The following is a 23191-nucleotide window of genomic DNA, read 5'->3' on the forward strand; positions in this document are numbered from 1 at the left end:
GAACTGGTTAAGAGCATCAATGGAGATGCTGAGCAAGCACTGAGGTCATTATGTCAGAGAACGTGCAATAAACCACTATAGGCATCTCATATCTAGTGGTAGAGGAGCAGGGGTTGTAGGGGTCACATCTTCCCAGGTGTCCCCCTCAAGTCATCAGGAGCCAATTGCATGTCATATCAGAGGCATAAAGGGTGTAGTCACACATACAGTATCCTGCGCAAACTGCAGATCTGATGCTGTGTGGGTTTGGCCTTTTATAAATCCCTATTGACTTTCAGCCTAAATCTGGCTGCAGAATTTTTTCGCCCAAAAAAAAAAAAAAAAAAAGCTGTGCAGCATTTGTAGTGGTTTTTGTAGCGTTTTTGGAAAAAAAACGGAAAAGATGGAATTTCCATCTAGAATTCCGCTTAGTAATTTCAGTCGCTCATTCTATAGGCAGAATCCACACTAAAGACATTATCATCTGTGGGGACAGCAATGTCCGTGCGGTCTTAGCGCCAACCAATTCACTTGGTGCTGGGCGCACTTGGAAGCTCCAGACAGATTTTGTCCTCAATTTGATTTATAGTACTGGTGTCTTCCAGTGTGGCAGAAGTGTCTTAGGGCACCTGAGGTACCAGGGCCTGGGTGTGATTGTTACCTCTGTGCCCCCTGTAGTTACTTCTGGAATTAAAGGGGTACTCCCGTGGAAAACATTGTTTTCCACTCGAGTACCCCTTTAACTCACTCTATATGTCATGTATTTACTACACATAAATCCTGACAGTTTTGTGGTCAGCCTGGGTAAAGCTGTTACTCTACAGTTGGCTGGGTGCCACCAGGGTGCTTCCAGCTGTTGCAAAACTAAAACTTCCAGGGAGATGTAGTTTTGCAACAGCTGGAGGCGCCCTGGTTGGTAAACATTGGTTTATAAGCTTCATGCAGGGTGGATTCACACACAGCGGTACTGCGCAAATGTTTAAATAAACCATATGGGGTTTTGCCATATGGATACTGGCTGCAAGGTTTTGCAGTGTGGATGTTGGGCATGTAGTTATTATAGTTTTTTGTTATTATTATTATTATTTTATATATATATATATATATATATATATATATATATATATATATATATTTTTTTTTTTAAATGTTTCTCAAGACTGCATTGCCAAAACCACATCCTTCTGTGGTGAACCGCATAAATGTTTTGTCATGAATGTGAACACGACCTAACTGCGAGTCAGTAGCTGCTTCACGAAAGGTCGGGATTATGTCTGTGCAGGAGACGGTGCACAACATGATTGTTATAATCAAATCAGCATTAAATAATCCTTAGGCCGGGGATCGGCAACCCCTCCTGCCGCTCTCTCGGGGCTGTGTATGACCTTAATTCACAGCAACCTCGGATATGAGCGTTAGGATGAGGAAGCAGCGAGTGTGCAAATAGGACCTGTCCTATCCTTGGCCTGCACTGCAGTAATAGGGTCAGTTGTCCGGAAACCCTTCCAATCCCCCCATGTTGATAATAATAATAAGGTCCACAGCACACTCACGAATCCACTAGAGATAGATTCTAAGAGAAGATTCATGGAGGCCAAGTTACCAATTCCTCTACCCATAGAACAATAGTAAGGGTGTGTTCACATGGCATTCCGCCAGACATTCCGCTGCAGCAGAGTCTTATTCATTTCAATACGATTCTGCTGCACTGTTTCCATGATAGAATTTCCACAGCAGATGTTTGTGCCACGGAAACTCAAATTCCGGCATCCGCAAAAAGAATATGCAACATAGTGTAACTGGTAAAGTAAAAAAGTTTTATTCATCATGGCGACAGACAAACAGCGAAGGTTGAAATGTTGCATCTGTTGGTATGATGGAGGATTCCATTTTTTTTGTTCCACCATTAACAAGCCTTTTGGGATGCTGTTACACTATGTAGGTCTTTGTAGACCAGTGTTTCTTAACCAGTGTGTCTCCAGCAGTTGCGAAACTACAACTCTCAGCATGCCCGGACAGCCGTTGGCTGTCCGGGCATGCTAGGAGTTATAGTTTTGCAACAGCTGGAAGCACACCGGTTGGAAGACACTGGTGTAGATAATGTCAGAGGATGGAGGGAGTACACAAAAAAAATCATTAGAAAGGAGAATCGCATGACTAGTAATTCCACAGTATATCATTAGACCAGATTCCCTGTCGGTACCCTGCAGAGGACACAGCAGCTGCCATATAGGAAACAATGGTATTCTGGTAGGGAATTGCTGGATATGCAGTACCTGTTTTTATTTGTTACAGGGTATCAGAATAGACAATCTTCTGTGAGCCAAACACATCAGTTAAACAAGGATCTTCCCTGCCCTGTGAGTGTGTTACAGTGTATCAGCGCAGGTTTAGGGTAGGGCCACACGTAGCGTTTACACAGTATATTTGATGCTGCATATTTCTGTACTATGAACACCAAAAATAAATTACTAGCACCAGTAATATTATTTAGAAAATAAGACAATGATCTTTATTGAGGCAAAAAATAGACTTTTAAAAATATTTGTTACAAATAACATAATACATATACATTAAAAAAAGTGTCACAGTAAATAACACCATGGATAACAGAGCACCAAGATAAGCTGGAACTACAAGTAAGTAACAGTCTAAGAAAGTAAGTATATAGTAAGTAAAGAGTATACAGTAGTAACAAATAAATATGAGGTAGTAAAGGATAGACCCAGAACAAATTGGTGTTGGAAAGCTTTATAAATACGTGGGAAAGCTCAGAAATGTCGGGTTACGCCCCTCGGGTCCGTCGGGAAAAAATGTTGCATCGTGTCGCAGACTGGCGCACGATGTCTGCGACATGTCGCAGACAAAGATGCGACAAAAAAACCCGACAAAACAAGTTGGGTTTAGAATAGTAAATGAGGGCCATTGTCTATAGATCCCACACTGTGCATCAGCATCATATATAGGGGGAAAGTTTTGTAGATTGCAAGCTCTTTTTGTTACTGCCTATAGTTACTTTATTCCTTTATTAATGCATATAGTAAAACTCCTTAAATGTGACATCACTAGACCTGGCAAGTGCGGAATTGTGAGATATTCTGGATTATCAGAAAGTCATAGAAAGGTAGTATGGCATGTTCGTGTCCTGAGCTCTGTATACAATGCTTTACTAATGTAATGTGAGGCCTGGGCTTCTTCTCGGTCTTCTGACACTATGCTATAGTCCTGCGCCAGATTATCAGACTTTCTGTAGTATTTGTTGCTGGATGTGTATTGTATGTCATTGTACAGGCACTGTATAGAAATCACTAGGAGTAGTTATTATAGATATAACATATTATAGATATAATATTCCTGATTCTTGGAAGCCACACACAGAATTCTTCATGGATGTTTCCAAGCGGCTGCAGAACATAGAGAGGGGGGGGGGGGTCGATTGCACGGATGGGTGGTAGACATTTCCTTTGGCTGCATAGAGCGATGACTATGCAGACAGCAGACAAGGTATCCATGTGTACTGACATATTATATTAATACTAGCTGAGTACCCGGCGTTGCCCGGTTTTTCCTTCCTAATCCTTGTTGTGGAGGAAAATAAACAAAGGAGGAAGCTTTTGACTTCATATCCCGTTCTCATATATTGTTCCCATATCCCGTCCCCATATCCCGTCCTCCTATCCCGTCCTCCTATTCTCTCCTACTATCCCGTCCTCCTATCCCGACCTCCTATTCCATCCTCCTATCTCGACCTCCTATTCCATCCTCCTATCTCGACCTTCTATCCCGACCTAATAATCCCATCCTCCTATCCCTTCCTCCGATCTCGACCTCCTATCCCTTCCTCCTATCTCGACCTCCTATCCCGTCCTCCTATCCAGACCTCCTATCCCATCCTCCTATCTCGATCTCCTATCCCGACCTAATAATCCCATCCTCCGATCTCGACCTCCTATCCCTTCCTCCTATCTCGACCTCCTATCTCGACCTCCTATCTCGACCTCCTATCCCGTCCTCCTATCCCGACCTCCTATCCCGACCTCCTATCCCGACCTCCTATCCCTACCTCCTATCCCGACCCGTAATATATGTACCAGGTATTGAAATATCTCCAGCCGTACGGAAGTTATGTGGGAACATACATTTCCCATTGATTTGCATGGGACTTTAAGCAAAAACCCCAACCCTCACAAATGGGGGTAGTTAAGGGTTAAATTAACTATCCTATATTTTAAGTGGACATATAAGTAACATGTGACCAAGTATTATTGAAATATCTCCAGCCGTTTGGAAGTTATGCAGTAACATATATTTCCCATTGACTTATATGGGACTTGGAACAAAAACCCCGCCCGTGGCAAATGGGTACACACACACACACACACATACATACACGCACACACACACATACACACATACATACACGCACATACACACACACATACATACACACATACATACACACACACATACACACACACATACACACACACATACACACATACATACACACATACATACACACATACATACACACATACACACACACACATACACACATACATACATACATACACACATACATACACACATACATACACACATACATACACACATACATACACACACACATACACACACACATACACACATACATACACACATACATACACACATACATACACACATACATACACACACACATACACACACACATACACACATACATACACACATACATACACACATACATACACACATACACACACATACATACATATAGATTACAGCCAGGAAGAATTCTGCCAAGGTCAGTTAACCCTTATCTGCTGGTGTGGACCAGAGTTTATTGGTGCTGGGATTGTGGACTGCATTGACATCACTGCAGCTTTTGGTCCTGTGGCGCCCCTTCCGTGCCTTCTCTGACCTGTGCCGTGTACACTTCATCTCTCCAGGGTTCTGTATATGTGAGAAGCCTGTGCTGCTGCTGCTGCAGAGCATCTGTATATCAGTGGTGCTCACATGTGAGGGTACACGGCGCAGCAGTGTGTGGGTGTTCGTTGCGCAGAGCTGCGTGTGCAGGAGTGTGACTGCAGAGGTACCGGATGGATGAGGTGATTCGCTTCACTGTCTGAAGTGACATTCTCACCTCAAGGACATTTTCATTGAACATCTACAAATGACATATCCGCAAATAAAATACTTAAAATTTTAGTTCTTTGGAACAGAATCCGGGGCGCAGCTTTTCCGACAGTCACGTGGCCTCTTTATGGTAAATGTTGCAAGGTTTTTGCATTCATGCTTTTGGCATTGGGACCTTGCACAGATTGAGAATATTCTTACAATGGTAAAGTACGGAAAGAATCATAATAGGATCAGATAAAATTTAAGAAAATAGTAACTAAAAGTGTCTCTCCACCTGTTACAAAACTACAACTCCCATCATTCCCATCATGAGCTACAGACAGGGAGTTGAAGTTTTGCAAAAGCCGGAGAGCTAAAGGTATATTAGGACATATGCCACAATAACTACTACTTCAGTGGGCACTGTTATGTGTAGTACCCTGCATCTTCATAAGGGGGTGCTGTATTTATAGGATGGGTATTTCTATGTAGCTGGGCTCAATCCACCATGTATGCCACCACAGGCACCATAGATAGTTATAGCTTAGGGCAGTGTTTCCCAACCAGGGTGCCTCCAGCTGTTGCAAAACTACAACTCCCAGCATGCCCGGACAGCCTTCGGCTGTCCGGGCATGCTGGGAGTTGTAGTTTTGCAGCAGCTGGAGGCCCCCTGGTTGGGAAACACTGGCTTAGGGACTTGTTTTACAGTTTTGGCTTCTTTTAGCTGGGAGCTGATCTACAAAATGTAGGTTGGCCCCAACCTGCGCTGATTCTGCCAGGTAATTGGGTCATTCGTAGCTAACTGAATTATAGAGAATATATGAGACTAATAAAGAGAACCCTCTCCCGGCAGTCTGTTTCATAGAATCTTCTGAATGTTGGTTATGGGTCAGGGCATTCTGGGAGTTGTAGTTTCTATACAGCCACAGACCATTGATATACACAACATTGTGTTAGTTACAACATCTTCATTAGTGAAGTACCATTTTAATAGGATTTTCAGCAAAGTTTTCAACAGGATATTGTAGCTCCATAATGGCCACCTATAGCTCCACTGTTCATTTGCTAATTTGCATAATTAATTATATATGCGTAACATCACAGGATACACATATGCGGGGACATTTTCTATAACTTTTTTTTATTTTTCCTTATACGGGCCTCTATGAGGGCTCATGTTTTGCGCCCCGATCTGTAGTTTTTAACAGTACAATCGCATTTTTTTTAAAATTAAATTCAGGAGTTGCAGTTAGTTACTAACTACAACTCCCAGCATGCCCTGATACAGCCTGTGGCTCAGCAGCTGCCCCAAACGAAAACTACAACTCCCAACGCGTTGGACTATATAGTAGTATATAGTATAGGTCAATGTTTTCCAACCAGGGGTGCCTCCAGCTATTGCAAAACTACAACTTATGCGGGGAGTTGTAGTTTTGCAACAGCTGGAGGTGCTCTGGTTGGGAAACACTGGTATAGGTTATGGTGCAACATTCTGGGAGTTGGAGGATTGGTTGGACAAATACAGTGATCCCTCAACTTACAATGGCCTCAACATACAATAGTTTTAACATACAATGGTCTTTTCTGGACCATTGTAACTTGAAACCAGACTCAACATACAATGTACAGATGGTCCAGATCTGCAAAACATGTCAATGGCTGGAAGAACTGACCAATCAGAATGGGAATTTTACTGGTAAAACCCCTGTATTCGTAAAGTGCATGCACTGACTGGCTGTCTGGTAGCGCCTCCCTACAGTACAGGGAGGTACTACATGTTCTCTACTACTCTTTACCTGTGCCAGGGATAGCTGCTCCATGTAAGGGCGGCTCCATTTGACATTTTTTAGGACATTGGCCCTCATTTACTAAGAAAATCGGGTTGTAAGTCTATGTTGCTTTCTTACCCGACTGCTTTTTTTCCCTGATATTTATTATTATGTCGCATCCTGTTTGTCGCACGTGGGTTTTGTTGGTTTTGGTTTCCAACTCCTCTGAGTTGTCGGGAAAAAATCCACAACAATTCAACAAATTCGGGTTGGAAACCTTAATAAATACGTGGGAAAGCTCAGAAATGTCGGGTTACGCCCCTTTTTCGGGTTTGGGAGAATACACATCGGGTCCATCAGGAAAAAATGTCGCATCGTGTCGCAGACTGGCGCACGATGTCTGCGACATGGCGCAGACAAAGATGCGACAAAATAACCCCAAAAAAGAGGTCGGGTTTAGAATAGTAAATGAGGGCCATTGTGTGTACTGTAAAGGACCCTGAAGAAGCTCCTGTCCTCTACATAGACAGTGATTACAGCTCCCAGCAGATCTTTCTTGCTTTTATATGTAAGGACTTGCTTTATCTATATTAGTTATCTACTTATTTTTTTTTAATGCTCACTTCTTCCTATTTGTGGATGACATTTTGGGAGGTTCAGAACCAATTACCAGGTTTCCATAGAGTTATGGTCTCAACATACAATGGTTTCAACATACAATGGTCATCCTGGAACCAATTAATATTGTAACTTGAGGGACCACTGCACCGGCCAATGGAATTTCCGGTATTTTTAATATAAAAATACCACATGGTGTCCAAAATACTGGTGGTGCTGGTAAAATACTGGCCAGGTGGCAACTCTAGTCATGGGTTATCTTCTCTCTGATACAATGATTATTACTGATATTAATGGGTTACATAGTGGTATAGTACAAGCCTTTGGGGGGGGCATCTCTATACTGTATTCCGAAAGCCATCTGTCTTTGGGAGCGCGGGATGATGTGATTGCCCCGGTGGGATGCTCAGCGTGGCCTGGGAGTAAGTGCAGGGAGTGAGGCCTGTTACTCATGTACTATTTGTGATGGGCGACTCATTATTTTTGGTGTTGTCTGCCATGAGTGGGTTACGCCAGCAGGTTCTTGGCAGGCAGCTTTGATGAGCAGGGCTGTGGCAATGAATGGGTTAGTACTGCAGCAGCAGAGAGAAAGCGCTCCCCGTCAGGATGTCACAGGGGAAGAGATATGGCGCTGACGCAGTCCATTTAGATGGCTCTACAGACTCTGAGCAGACGCCAGAATGGATCCAAGGTTATTGATGAGACTGGAGAATTGTCAACACAGGGTCACAGCCCGATAACACGGAATTGTCTTGTGGGGTCACAGCCTGACTGTACGGAGTTGTCTCATGGGGTCACAGCGCAGCCCCACATGCGCCAACAAACGCTCTCACAACATTCTGCTGTCACCTCGATCCCAGCCAAGTAGCGGAGCTGCCACAACATTTACAACATCACAAGATGCGGATGTCACATGACAAAATCATCACCATCTTGCGAGACTGCTCGCGTCCACAGTCTGTACATTGCTGTTACGCAGGCTACATATTGCGTTTTGTTGCTGCATGCAGGGAAACACCGACACATACACAACACTGTCAGACATAAATACAATACACACGTGGCTATGACATCACACATTGCAGTTGCTGTATGTCAGTGTTTCCCAACCAGGGTGCCTCTAGCTGTTGCAAAACAACAACTCCCAGCATGCCCGGACAGCCTTTGGCTGTCCGGGCATGCTGGGAGTTGTAGTTTTGCAACAGCAGGAGGCACCCTGGTTGGAAAATACTGCTGTATGTAATAACAATGTAACAATAATATTGGGGGAGATTTATCAAAACCTGTGCAAAGGAAAAGTTGCCCAGTTGCCCATAGCAACCAATCAGATCGCTTCTTTCATTTTGCATAGGCTCTTTTAAAAAGGAAAGAAGCGATCTGATTGGTTGCTATGGGCAACTGGGCAACTTTTCCTCTGCACAGGTTTTGATAAATCTCCCCCTATATTCACACTATTTACAATGCTACGAAGTTTCCATCCTCCAGTTACTTACCTAAAATTCCAGTTGCATGCAGTGACAATGGGGGAGATTTATCAAAACTTGTGCAGATGAAAAGTTGCCCAGTTGCCAATAGCAACCAATCAGCACGCTTCTTTCATTTTTAAAGAGGCCTCTGAAAAATGAAAGAAGCTATCTGATTGGTTGCTATGGGCAACTGGGCAACTTTACCTTTGCACAGTTTTTTTTATAAATCTCTTCCAATAGGTGCACTCCCTGCATACACAATATTCACACTTCAACGAGGTCATGGTTCAGTGCTAGCGTCACATTGTTGTCCCAACACAGGACATTGTTGTCATACAGCGACATAACATATAGGGGGAGATTCTCAAAAACTGCTGTCATTTCTGTTCAGCGATATCATTCACACCCTTTTTTTCTCCTCACATCTTCAAAGGTCTCTTGTGCTGCTTTGAAAATATGAAAATATGTGAAAATTCATTTTCACGCCACTTTTTTATTTTGGGGCAAATTTTTTTTTGATTGCAGTAATATTGGATTTTTTTTACACCAAAATTGCCGAGTTTGGTGCCAAAATCGGCAATTTTTGTGCCAGAATTGCAGATTTTTGCAACAAATTTCACATCCCAGAAAATTCTGGCGGAAACATCTCACAAAATATTCCATGGTTATTAGTGCCCAGACAAGCGATAAAACATTTCTGAGCTTAAATGTGAGTGCAGGTGCAGTGACCAAGAAAATAAATATATATATATTTTATTTTTTAATAAAATTTTTCAATAATAATCAATTTTTTTTATAATTTCTTAAATAACACCCAAAAAAATAAAAAAAACTACAACCATTTCTGTGATTTCTACACTGATGTAAACTGGACTCTCACCCCTCTTTGAAAATGTGGTCGATACTTTTCGTGCAAAAATTTTGGTGCGAAATTGATTTTTTGGGGAGCAAAATTTTTTGAGAATCTCCTCCATGGTTCCCATGCAGCGTTACATTTTGGCAGGACACAGCGTTACAATCCTACATGAACGATTAGACTGTTCTACATCATGTTCAATGAGCGGTTCCATTAATTTACAACTGCACAGATCACATGTGTCACATCACTCTGCTGCCATACACTGCACACTTGTCATGTCACATCCCACAGCCTGTAAGTGGTGCCATATAACATCACTTCCCCCAAGTACTCGTGAACTGTAAGTGAATTCCACACAATGACACCCCTGCTATAATCTGTCTTTTCTCTCTGCTTCAGTCATATCTAGTTTCCGTGGATCAGTCCCTCAAGGGTTAACTCTGGAACTTGGAGAAACTGTGCATATCCTGGAGAAATGTGAAGGTGAGTTTGTATGAATAGTGTTCACAGGTCACGGAGGGATGCCCCATCACATCAATGGAGAATGACCACCTTGGACACACACACCTGTGCCTGGACAGCCAGCTCTCACAACTGTAGATTTTCCAACTTCTCTACCTTAAAGGGGTACTCCGCCTCTAGACATCTTATCCCCTATCGAAAGGATAGGGGATAAGATGTCAGATCGCGGGGGTCCCGCCGCTGGGGACCCCCGGGATCTTTGCTGCAGCACCCACCTGTTGCGGCTTCCGGCAGCGCTGGAGGCTCTCATCCTAACACCTCACGACCACGGTGATGGGAGATCGTGACGTCACGACTCCGCCCCAGTGTGATGTCACGCCCCGCCCCCTCAATGCAAGTCTATGGGAGGGGGCGTGATGGCTGTCACAGCCCCTCCCATAGACTTGCATTGAGGGGCGGGGCATGACGTCACACGGGGGCGCAGTCGTGATGTCACGATCTCACGTCACCGTGGTCGGGAGCCGAAGCCTCCTGCGAAGCCGCAACAGGTGGGTGCTGCAGCCGAGATCCCGGGGGTCCCCAGCGGCGGGACCCCCGCGATCTGACATCTTATCCCCTATCCTTTGGATAGGGGATAAGATGTTTAGGGGCGGAGTACTCCTTTAAATGTTATATGTCATAAAAGTAAGTCATAAAAGTAATGCTCCATGCAAAACAAATGTATTAAAGGGGTACTCCAGTGGAAAACATTTTTTTCTCTTTCTCAAATGAACTGGTGCCAGAAAGTTAAACAGATTTGTAAATGACTTCTATTGAAAAGATCTTAATCCTTCAGTACTTCTCAGCTGCTGTATGCTCCACAGGAAGTTGTATTTCTTTCTGGAGTTCTTTCCAGTCTGACCACCTTGCTCTCTGCTGACACCTTTGTCTGTATCAGGAACTGTCCAGAGCAGGAGAGGTTTGCTATAGGGATTTCCGTGTACTCTGGACAGTTCCTGACATGGACAGAGGTGTCAGCAGAGAGCACTGTGGTCAGACTGGAAAGAACTCCAGAAAGAAATACCACTTCCTGTGGAACATACATGAGCTGATAAGTACTGGAAGGTTTAAGATTTTTTAATAGAAGTAATTTACAAATCTATTTAACTTTCTGGCACCAGTTCATTTGAAAAGCATAAATAAATAGTTTTCCACTGGAGTACCCCTTTAAGCCTTGTTCAGGTTGCACCAGGAGGTCTCCACAGGAATCCTTTGTTGTTCTTTGAATCCCTGTGTCTCTCTCCCCCACCTCAGATCCTGCACTAGACATAAGTGAATTATTACGGGCTGGAGTGTTCCTTTGGACTCGTATATGGACTTCAAACATTCATAAAAACATTATGGGGGGGGGGGGGGGTGTAATGCTCTCTAGTTGGTTACACTATGTATACATGCAGAGCGAAAATGTATCACTGAACGCTATATACACCATATACACCATATGGTCTACTTTATTGCTGTCTATTTGCTGCTTCCATATATTGATATATCTTTGTATAATGAATATTACTTTACCTGCAGACATCTTAGGTGCAGAAGAGCGGTATCTGCATCAGCATTGAGTGATGCCGTCTCTAGTTATCTATGAATTATCAGGCTTGACTAACTAACCCCCACGCTTCACTAACTAACCACCCATCAATGGCCCAAAAATATATGTGGCAGCTTCCCCATAGACAGATAAAGTGTATTCATTCCGGAGGCTGGTAGAGTGTCTGGTGAATGGCCACAGTGAGAGATTTGGCTTAATTACTGGAGTTTCCCTTTAAGTTTCCACTTTCATTGCATTTGTAATTGACATTATGGCAGTCGTGCCAATATCCAACCAACTGGAAAAACATTAACAGAAGAAATGGAGTAATATCCATAAGTAATATCCTCATAATGGAATGTACAACTCAGGAGAGAATCCCTTGCTTGCATTTAAAGGGGAACTCTGGTGGAAATTTTTTTTTCAAATCAACTGGTGCAAGAAAGTTAAACAGATTTGTAAATCACTTCTTTTTAACAATTTTAACCCTTCCAGTACTTATCAGCTGCTGCATACTACAGATATACTACAGAGAAATTTGTGAAGTTCTTTTCAGCCTGACAACAGTGCTCTCGGCTGACACCTCTGTCCATGTCAGGAACTGTCCAACGCAGGAGAGGTTTTCAATGGGGATAGGATTCTAATCTGGACAGTTCCTTTAAATCAGCTGCAATTGTATCTATGCAGGAAAATACAAGGGACAGGTGCAAACACATTCATTACTATGGCTGGCCCACATGGACATGATCGTCTAGTGACTTTGTTCGGGTCATTTTCCGAACACCTCCGACTTTGAACTCGGACTGAATAATGTAGTTGAAAATGAACCGAACTTAGTCACTAGCTGACTACGATTGGGTCCATTTGGGCCATAGTAGTGGTTGTGTTTGTACCTATCCTGGGCCTGTCTGTGCACAGATACGTTAGGAGATGTTTAAAGGGGTTATCCGGCCAAAGAACAGCACCCGCATTCTATGCATGGCTGTGTTTCCAGTCTCGGAAAGTTCTTTGTTTCTGGGACTGGGGACATGATGTACCGCCATGCCCCCTCGCGACGCCACGCACCCTCCATTCATGTCTATGGGAGGGTGACGGCCATCACGCCCCCTCCCATAGACATGAATTGAGGGGGCGTGGAATGACGTCACGAGGGGACGTGGCGTTACATCACATCCCCAGTCCCAGCTTTCGGAGACTGGAGACACAGCCCTACATAGAGTGCGGGTGCTGCACGGAGATCGCGGGGGATTCCAGAGGCGGGTCCCCAGCGATCAGACATCTTATCCACTATTCTTTGGATAGGGGATAAGATGTCTTTGGCCCGGATACCCCTTTAAGGACCTAATGGTGATTAAAGTTAGTTAGGTGAAAAGCACAATATAAATGTTTTTAAAAATGAGTGTTTGTAAACATGCTAATGAAAAAAAATTTTTTTTTCATTTAATAAAGTTTCTAAGAAGATCTCTGGAACTGATTTACTCCAGAGCGTATACGCAGCGTATTTAACTCTGCACGAAATTTGCTGCACAGGGGGAAATACTCTGCATACTCTCCTATTAGTAGACACACAGGGCTACCCGGTGGCAGGCCCAGCCGGCCGACATGATTGACACGGGGGCCCACCTCCAATCCTTACTACTGTGTGCCCGCTCATAGGAGTATACACAGCTTATATCCCCCGCAGCAGATTTCGCACAGTGTAAAATACGCTGCATATATACGCTATGTGTGACCCTACTCATAAAGTAAAGATTCATTTATGGAACCAAGGGGGAGATTTATCAAAACCTGTCCAGAAGAAAAGTTGCCCAGTTGCCCATAGCAACCAATCAGATCGTTTCTTTCATTTTTAACAAGGTTTCTGTAAAATAGAAGAAGCGATCTGATTGGTTGCTATGGGCAACTGGGCAACTTTTCCTTTGCACAGGTTTTGATAAATCTCCCCCCAAGTGTTATACATTGAGTAACAGTTAAAGGGGTACTCCGGTGGAATTTTTTTTATTTTTTAAATCAACTGATTCCAGAAAATTAAACAGATTTGTAAATTAAATCACAAAAGAAAAACAGATCCGGCACAGTCCTGTATACCTGACAGTTTAAATCCTCTTAGTGCATGGCTTTGTATGACAGGTGTCTACTCTCCTAAGGGTGGTGCTTTACACTGAAAGTGTGTGCGTAATTAATGTCCATAAAAGAGAAAGTAGCGGAGCAACTAACCCGGTGCTGGCGGAGTCAGTCCAGAAGATTGGACATTGCAGTCAGGCGACCGCGATGTCCATTGTCTGAACTGACTCTGCCAGCACCGGGTGAGTTGCTCCGCTTCTTTCTCTTTTATGGACATAGATTTGTAAATGACTTCTATTAAAAAATCTTAATCCTTCCAGTACTTATTAGCTGCTGAATACTACAGAAGAAATTATTTTCTTTTTGGAACACAGTGCTCTCTGCTGAATCACGAGCACTGTGCTCTCTGCTGACATCTCTGTCCATTTTAAGAACTGTCCCGAGTAGGAGAAAATCCACATAGCAAACATATGCTGCTCTGGACAGTTCCTAAAATGGACAGAGATGTCAGCAGAGAGCACTGTGCTAGTGTTCCAAGAAGAAAATAATTTTCTCTGTAGTATTCAGGAGCTAATAAATACTGGAATGATTACATATTTTTTTTTAATAGAAGTAACTTACAAATCTGTTTAACTTTCTGGCACCAGGTGATTTAAAAAAAAAATTTAAAAAAAGTTTTCTCCCGGAGTAGCCCTTTAAAGTATGCCTCCTAGTAGTAAACACACACCAGCAACATATGCACACCTAAAACTCAAAGTAGCACTTCCTTGGTAAAAAATAATATTTGGATTTTTATTCATAGGGGACTTTTGTTTGTGCTAAATTAATTAAGTAGCATGCATCATTTGATAGATTTGTCAATACTACACCTGATACACCACAAGAAAAAGTAGCTACAAGAAGAGCCTACACAAGCACGCAATGATAAATCCCCCTATGTCTTTACTGTGATGATCCAGGCTTGAACCAGATTCATTTTAAAGAGGACTTCCCAGTCACTACTGTGATGTAATTTGTAGGAAATATTTGTGTTTCTCAGTTCTGGAGCATCTTTTGTTAAATGTCTACATTGGGCATTGTCCAGTCTGTGATATTCATAAATCTCCAGAATTGAATGACAGAAGAATTACACAAGCCAGAGTTATGAGAAAGTTGTTCCAGAATGGTTGTTTTAGGGATTTAAGGGGAGATTCCTTAAAACTTGTGCAGAGGAAAAGTTCACCCATTTCCCATAGCTACCAATCAGATCGCTTCTTTCATTTTTGAAAGGGCCTCTGAAAAATAAAAGAAGCGATCTGATTGGTAGCTATGGGCAACTGAGCAACTTTTCCTCAGCACAGGTTTTGATGAATCTCCCCCTAAGTACTTAATAAAACAGAAAGGTGGTGAAAGGTCCTCTTTAATCCAGATAGAGCCAACATTGTGCACGGAATAATCTCATAATACAGTATATGTGTAGTAATCATAGCTCTGTCTGATACAGCACTCCAAATCCCCTGCCTAGACATTGTAAAATTCCTTCTACCTGCAGCCACCACTAGGGGGAGCTTACTGCATACTTATTATTCAGATCTTACTAGATCTTAGTATTGAGACTCACTGCGATCTCAAGTTATAAGTTGACCACGTGCGCAACAGCGCTCTTCACTCTCTGGCTGGCCTCCCGATCTGACTTTCACTCCAGACTTCATGAAATCGGCTGATAACTCGCGATCATAACGGGTCATAGCTAATGAAACCTGGTGTGATCTAAACTGGGCGATATGACAAAGTTATTTCAAAGGACAGTAACACTAAGGTATAATGTTCAACTTAAAGGGGTATTTCAGTATATTCAAATTTTTTATATTTTTCTGAGATTGGTGTCATAATAAAAAGTAAGTTATATTCACCTACCTCTGCACCTCTAGTTCTCTTCTGTCCTGTAGACTGTTTGTTACTGCTTATTTCTGCTTCTGAGACGAGACATCTCAGCAGGATCTGCTGAGACAAATCATCTTTCAAGCAAGAACAAGTGGGGGGCCGGAAGGCGTTGGAATGAGAGCTGTACACAGGGTAGGTGAATATCATTTATTTTTTATTTTTACCCCAACAAAATATCAAAAAAATAAAGATACTGGAATACAACTTCAAAGACAACAAGGTGTTAAAAAGTGAAGATTCATTTATATGTAAAAATACATACCGCTTTACTAAATTATTATACTATGTTCACTAAACTCACAACCAACAAAATATTTATAGGTATATAGGTATAGAATGTGCTTGGGATCTCACACCCTAGTGATCATATGGAAAAAACATATAAAAAAAACAACAGCGCCCGACTGACCCCATTATAGTCAGTGGGATCCATTGGAACCCGTTGTGCCCCATCCCGAAAACAGACATTAAAGGCAAAAAAAAAAAAAATAGGAGCCTAACGGCCATTTTCGGACAGGTCACATCGGCAGTGTGAAAGAAGCCTAACATGTATTATTAGTGTACAGTTGAGGCTGGCGTGCATCAGTCACTCTGATAAGAGGCTGTCACTGAATGCGCCTGTCACATCCCATTGTAAACACATGCAAAGATGCTGAAGGCTGTGTTCCCTGGCGCTGGCAACTCACCCCTCTGTGTTCTCTGCCGCCTTCACTCCTGCACACACCTTGGTGACATCTCAGTGTCACCGGCATCCTGCTTGGCTCCGTGATGCTTGTTTATAGGACCTGACACCTGCAGCAAAGACTTTACAGAGAGTGAGTTCAATGGAAGCTGGAAGGATTCTTGCATTTAAGAAGCTTCTTAGTATTATAAATAAAACATCTTAACCAACAAACTAAGTTGTATTTTTAGATTACTGTATTGGAGTAAAGATATCCCCTTTTACACTAAAAAAGCCCTTATAGATCCCAGCCACAGAGACAGCATGAAAATAGCAGGGTTTATTATATATGAAAGGTTCATGCTGTCCTCCCACAATCCCCTGCAGCTCTGTTCATCCAGAGCCTCCCGGCTCATGATAAACGGACTAACACAGGCAAGGAAACAGGAGAAAGAGTACAGGTAAGAATGGAAACCTATATATCAAATGCAAATGCCTTTCAGTACACATAGAAAGCTAGTTGACATCATCTATGTCATGTGCACTGTAGTCGCAGTAGTAGCATTTCGTATTTGAATCCACAAGTCTTGCCGTACAACTGTATTTACAATGCCTCTGATTATAAAGCAGTAATGCTTTTGGATCACACAGCAATAAAAGTATAACGTGTTTAGGCTGCATCCAGGGCAAACTGAAAACTGAGCTCTGATTGGTTGCTGAGGGCAAAATATCTCCATTTTTTATCACACCTTGTAAAAAATCAGGGCCTGGGGGTTGCCACAAAGGGATATAAAATTGCTACCCTCGCTGCCCTATAAAAAGGCTCTAAGGGGCTACATTTGGGTAGTGTACCTCTTGGTGAGAGATTGTTGACTGCTAGATGCATTTTTCCCAGACACTTTGGGGGATATTTATCAAAGTTGTCTATGTCCCGCATCAATATAGACCAAACTACAGAGGGTTTGACTGGTCTATTGTGCGCCTAAGTTATCAAAAGACGCACGGCTCTTGATAAATTCTGTGCACAGTCTTCGGGATCTATGCTTTAGTCTATATTTAAACCTTCTCCAACATGGTCTGACATTTTGGCGTACTTTCAGCCGATGCAACTTGTCGCTGAAAAGTCGCTTTTGATAAATTCAGCACCAATGCATTTTCCAATGCATTTCAGTCTAAAATAGACTAGAATGCATCACGTTCTAAAAATCCTCTAGAGCAAAAGTCGCAAAAAAGTCGCACATATTTAGACTGCGACTTTAAATCCTTTGATAAATATCCCCCTTTGAGAGGGGGCGCATCATGGGACTAAAAGAAGCTGCATGGTTGTTTCAACAAATTGCCCACTATCTAAGCTATTCTGCCAAGGCTGTTAGGAGGTGTTGGGAGCAGTAGTTATGTAAGGGCAAATATACACTAAACAGGCTCTGGACGGCCTAGACAGACCACCAGTGGAGGGGCATTTAATCCACTCACAAGCAAGAGCAACTCCTATAGTTTCCTTGTCACAAGTGGCACCTTTATTACACACCCCTGTTTTGGACCATTTCCAGACTCTTAGCAGAACAAAATTTGGTGTCATGGTGGCCATGATGTGTCCTGCCACTGACAGCCACCAACTGTTGCCTTTGTTTGCAATGGTGTCATGAACGAGAAACTTGGTATGGAATGCTATGGAAAGACACACTGCCTTAACTGCTATTGTGGTGATCTGGTGAGCCATCTCATAAAGACAATCAGTCACCCCTAGTAGTGACACAAGGGACAAGAACAGCTCAGCAATTTATGCAAGACATCCTGCAGTCACATGTGTTGCCTCTTATGGCTGGGATTCCAATTGGTGTTTTGGGGACATGCTGAATTGTATAGCTCCAATCAGTTGTGGAGTATATAGATAGGGCGACCCAATGCTGGCCCTCTTCTAGCTGTCTGAAAAACCTCCTGAGACTTGTAGTTCATCAGTGGACTGAGGTATCTTGGTGCTGTCTTTATATTTTATGCTTCTGTCTCCTGGACAAACACTAATAGATGTTCTTGTCTTATAGGTTGGTACAGAGGATCCTCTATCAAAAACCCACATACAAAGGTAACAGAAAGTTGGGAAAAACAGCAAATGAATAGCGGATATAAGATTCATCAGAGGTCACAAGGGGGTGGGTCAGTAAGTAATTGTCTTTAGTGGGAAAATGCTTAAAAATTGTTTGTCCAAAAAAAGAAACAGAAAGAAAGGGCTATGCTGCACCACATAACATGGCATCACTTAGGGAATCTGTATCTACTAGTGAAGCCATTGCTAGTGATTTTATTGAGAGCTGTTATCAAAGCTCAGAGGCCTCAGGTCCTCGACCTCCACCAATGATCTGCCAGAAAGGAATAAAATGGGTGAACTTTGGGCAGATCCTGCTTCCCAGTCTGAAGGTCCATCATAGATACCAGGTGACCAGTTGACATATTTTGTGCCACTCCATGTCCAGGTATTTTCTGTGTTTCCTGCCCTATCTTTTCCTATTTATATGAAATCTTAAATTGTGTTATGCTTGGATGTTTAAATAAAGATACATTTTGTTAATAATGTACTGGAGCACCAACGGTTTACCTCCCAGAAAGATAGCATCGACATCCAAGGTTTTTCTCCTCTCTTCCGCTGCCCTTTAGTGTCTTTTTCTGCTACATTTGTTACTTATAGCGTCACCGTCCTTGTAGACTGCCCGAAGCAGATCCAGAGCGTTGGGACCATGACATACTGACGTGATTGTATTTAGTATAGTGTGTGAGAGTGGCTGTAGCTGCACTGACAGTGTATGCCGCACTGAGCTGTCTATGGTGCTGATCTGGAGGGGGAGGGGTAGGACATCCCAGGACATTGACTGTTCTCTGTGGAACAATAATGCAGTGCTGCTGTAAAGCTTATTATTCTATGCTGTAGATGCTCCGCCATGTAACATGAAGGTGAGCAGCTTTATCTCAGTCGTCTGATGTTGTGTGTACATGTGTCCCTACTTAGAAGTGAGGACCTAGCTCCTTACAAAGTGACAGGGCCCCGATAGCACACAGTATCTTAGGAGAGCCATGAGCTACAGTGTGGCAGATTGGTGTTAGGAACCACAAAACCAGACAAAAGTGCAGTACAAATCACACCTTTATTAAATAATAAGAAATAGAAAAATAACAAACAATAGCCTAATGCATGGACTTGGTCAAACACCAGGAGTCTGGAGCCGAAGCAGGTACTCAGGAACAGTCGAAATCAGGATACCGTAAGCAACATAGTCCAAAACAGGATCAGGAGTCAGAGGGGATGTCAGCCAGGCCAGTATCATACATGTGGAGGTAGAGAAAGAAACCCTTGGAGGTCGGCGCTGCAGACTCTGGAATGGATGAAGCAGAGGCAGGTGGTAATGAATAACGTCCTAGGCAGGACAATTTATTGATAAAAATTAAAAAACAGGATTACGCGTTTCGGGAGGAGCCCTCCCTTCCTCAGATGAGGGTATTTTTTATCAATAAATTGTCCTGCCTAGGACGTTATTCATTAACACCTGCCTCTGCTTCATCCATTCCAAAGAGTCTGCAGCTCCGACCTCCAAGGGTTTCTTTCTCTACCTCCATGTATTCTATTCAGGACGACTGCTGTCTTCTCCTGCAACCCACTGGCTAAGCAGCGACTCTCATATCATGGTACCCCATTATCCCTGGGGTGATATGCGCATTTTTTTTGTTTTCTAAGATGAGCAGCCATCTATAAGCCTTGTGGGGTTGCCCCCCCCCCCCCCCCCCACCACCACCACTCGACTTCCGCTGTCTTTTGGTCCTTTCTCTATCGGCTCCATTGGGGGACACAGACAGTCTTGCTGACACCTCATAGAGACAGCAAGATACACCCACTGTCTGTGTCTCCCAATGGATCCTTCGAGAAAGAGATTTTACGGTAAGTGTTAAAAAATCTCCATTTCTCTATCGGCTCCATTGAGGGACACAGACAGTGGGTGTATCTTGCTGTCTCTAGGAGGTGTCAGCAAGATACACCCACTATCTGTGTCCCCCAATGGATCCTTCCAGAAAGAGATTTTACGGTAAGTGTTAAAAAATCTCCTTTTTTCTTTCTTATTTTAACAGGATCATACATGGAATCATAGCCAGGAACAATAGGAACATGCCAGATGATTAGAGACCTTGCAAAGGCAGAGGCAGTCTGAGCTGTTGCTCTTGAAATATCCAGGGCCCAGCAGGGTAGGGGCTGGCTAATAAACAGATAGCCAGGGAAATGAGAAGCTACTCGTTAGTATAATTTGAGGTGTACTGCTTGCTAAGAAGCAAGTAATGTGGACAGGGGGGAGAGCCCTTCCAGTCCAAAAGTTACGTAGTAGCAGGAGCAGGGTCCCAGTAGCAGAGAGTTTACAGGACAGATGACTCCTGTATTAAGTGCACATTATCTGGTACAAAGTTGACAGGCTCTAAGACTTCAGGTGCTTATATGGGTTTAGTACAGGTTTGGACCATTGCTGGACTTGAGGTGATGGCATAAAGTTAGGGATCTCTCTGTGCAGTACATTTAGTTTTCTTAGCCCTGGCCACAGTACAGAACATAGCCTTTCGCCTCATGGCAATATTTGTCTAAAATCACTGAATAAGAAAATGCATCAAAACTGCACTAATGTGAACTGACTCCAACCCACTTATCAGTTATAGCAGTTTAGGCTGCAGGAGTCTACCCAGGTACTTAGATCACCAGGTGCATTGATAAGACTTAAAGGGGTACTCCAGTGCTTAGACATCTTATCCCCTATCCAAAGGATAGGGGATAAGATGTCTGATCGCGGGGGTCCCGCCGCTGGGGACCCCCGTTATCTTGCACGCAGCACCCCAGTTAAAATCAGTCCCCAGAGCGTGTTCGCTCCGGGTCTGATTACCGGCGACCACGGGGCAGGCGGCGTGTGACGTCACGCCTCCGCCCCCGTGTGACGTCACGCTCCGCCCCTCAATGCAAGCCTATGGGAGGTGGCATGACGGCGGGACCCCCGCGATCATGCATCTTATCCCCTATGCTTTGGATAGGGTATAAGATGTCTAAGCGCCGGAGTACCCCTTTAATGTCATCTCAGTATGGCTAAAAACCCTGCCGTCACGTCAGCTAAAACAGGTAAGCACAAGGCAAACACAAGAATCTCTGCATTATTCTCTAATAGTATGGCAGAACAGTGAACACTTAGAGTAGGAAACAGTGATCCACAGGGGGTAAAAGCAGCTCTGCATTCCAATACAGATTTATAGACCATTCAGGATCTGTAGGAATCTAACAAACAATAACGGTTGCCGTTTATTGAGAGTCTCCATTAAGGACACATGAAATGTACGTTCCTGCTTTGATATGAGTGATTTACTGATATCAGGTGTTGCTGTATTTTGTAAAGATACAGGTTTGGTCTCAAGCTGGTTAGGGTACAGTGGGGGAGATTTATCAAAACCTGTGCAGAGGAAGAGTGGTGCAGTTGCCCATAGCAACCAATCAGATTGCTTCTTTCATTTTCCACAGGCCTCTTTAGAGGCCTGTGGAAAATGAAAGAAGCAATCTGATTGGTTGCTATGGGCAACTGCACCACTCTTCCTCTGCACAGGTTTTGATAAATCTCCCCCAGTGAGATTGTGGACCACAATATACATCATTTTGCCTCCCTATAAGTTGAATCAGAGTCCTTATCCCTCTCACCCCATGACCGGGCTGGGAACAATTCTATCCAAACACATCCCCTTTCTCACACATTTCTATTCTCCTCCCTGCTGTGTGCCCCCAGCCCCTCATTGTCTGTCATGCCCGCTGCAGCCTGGCACCCTCTGGGTGCCCCCCTGTTATGTAGTAGTCTCTGCCATGGTCTGTCCCCTCAGTGTCACTGAGGCATGAGTCACCAGGCCACGCCTGCCTCCAGCTGCACATTTGCATAAGTAATTGCACGCTTGTTAACAGTTCATTAGTGTTGGTGAAAGCTGCAATATATAAAAAGGAGTCAGGAAGAGCCCTGTGGAGCGAATTGTGCCGCAGCCGTAGAATATTTTATCTGCTCCTTCCCTTATGAAATGTCAGGTCTAGGGTGCCTGCCTCCTCCTGGAGATCTTTCCATCACCCGCTTATTCTTTTTTCTCTGTCTTTCTCCTTACATTGACCTCATCTTCTTCCTTTCCTTGCTCCATCTGTCTGTCTTCTTTGCTCCAGGATGGTATATTCTGGTACCACACATCTGTTTGTTTCGGTTCTATCTATAGTCTTCCATGTTTCCTAGTGTATTATGTATGCAGCTTTAGATGTGGAAGAGTAGGAGGCAGGATCAGTTCAAGATTTAAGGTTTTGTTAAAGTCACTCAGGGTATTACATGATGTTCAAAAGATGCCTAAAGCTTAAAGGGGTATTCCAGGCCAAAACTTTTTTTATATATATCAACTGGCTCCGGAAAGTTAAACAGATTTGTAAATTACTTCTATTAAAAAATCTTAATCCTTCCAATAGTTATTAGCTTCTGAAGTTGAGTTGTTGTTTTCTGTCTAACTGCTCTCTGATGACTCACGTCCCGGGAGCTGTTCAGTTCCTATGGGGATATTCTCCCATCATGCACAGCTCTCGGGACGTGACATCATCATTGAGCAGTTAGACAGAAAACTTCAGAAGCTAATAACTATTGGAAGGATTAAGATTATTTAATAGAGGTAATT

At 43.3% G+C, this 23191-nt stretch overlaps 1 protein-coding gene across 3 annotated transcripts in view; it reads left to right on the forward strand.

Annotated features, from left to right (window-relative positions):
* DOCK3 (dedicator of cytokinesis 3) overlaps positions 1–23191 on the forward strand; it is a 258008-nt gene that overhangs the window by 62312 nt on the left and 172505 nt on the right. For 2 of the 3 annotated variants that reach the window (XM_056525154.1, XM_056525155.1), the window contains exons 1-3: positions 9121–9232; positions 10212–10295; positions 18535–18575. In XM_056525154.1, the coding sequence (XP_056381129.1) occupies positions 9136–9232; positions 10212–10295; positions 18535–18575 (222 nt within the window). In that variant the 5' untranslated portion in view covers positions 9121–9135. Of the gene's footprint in view, positions 1–9120; positions 9233–10211; positions 10296–18534; positions 18576–23191 lie in introns of those variants that run through there. The other variant, XM_056525156.1, reaches the window with a different exon arrangement.

This window comes from Hyla sarda, chromosome 6 (assembly GCF_029499605.1).
Source record: "Hyla sarda isolate aHylSar1 chromosome 6, aHylSar1.hap1, whole genome shotgun sequence".
In the NCBI taxonomy this organism is placed as follows: domain Eukaryota; kingdom Metazoa; phylum Chordata; class Amphibia; order Anura; family Hylidae; genus Hyla; species Hyla sarda.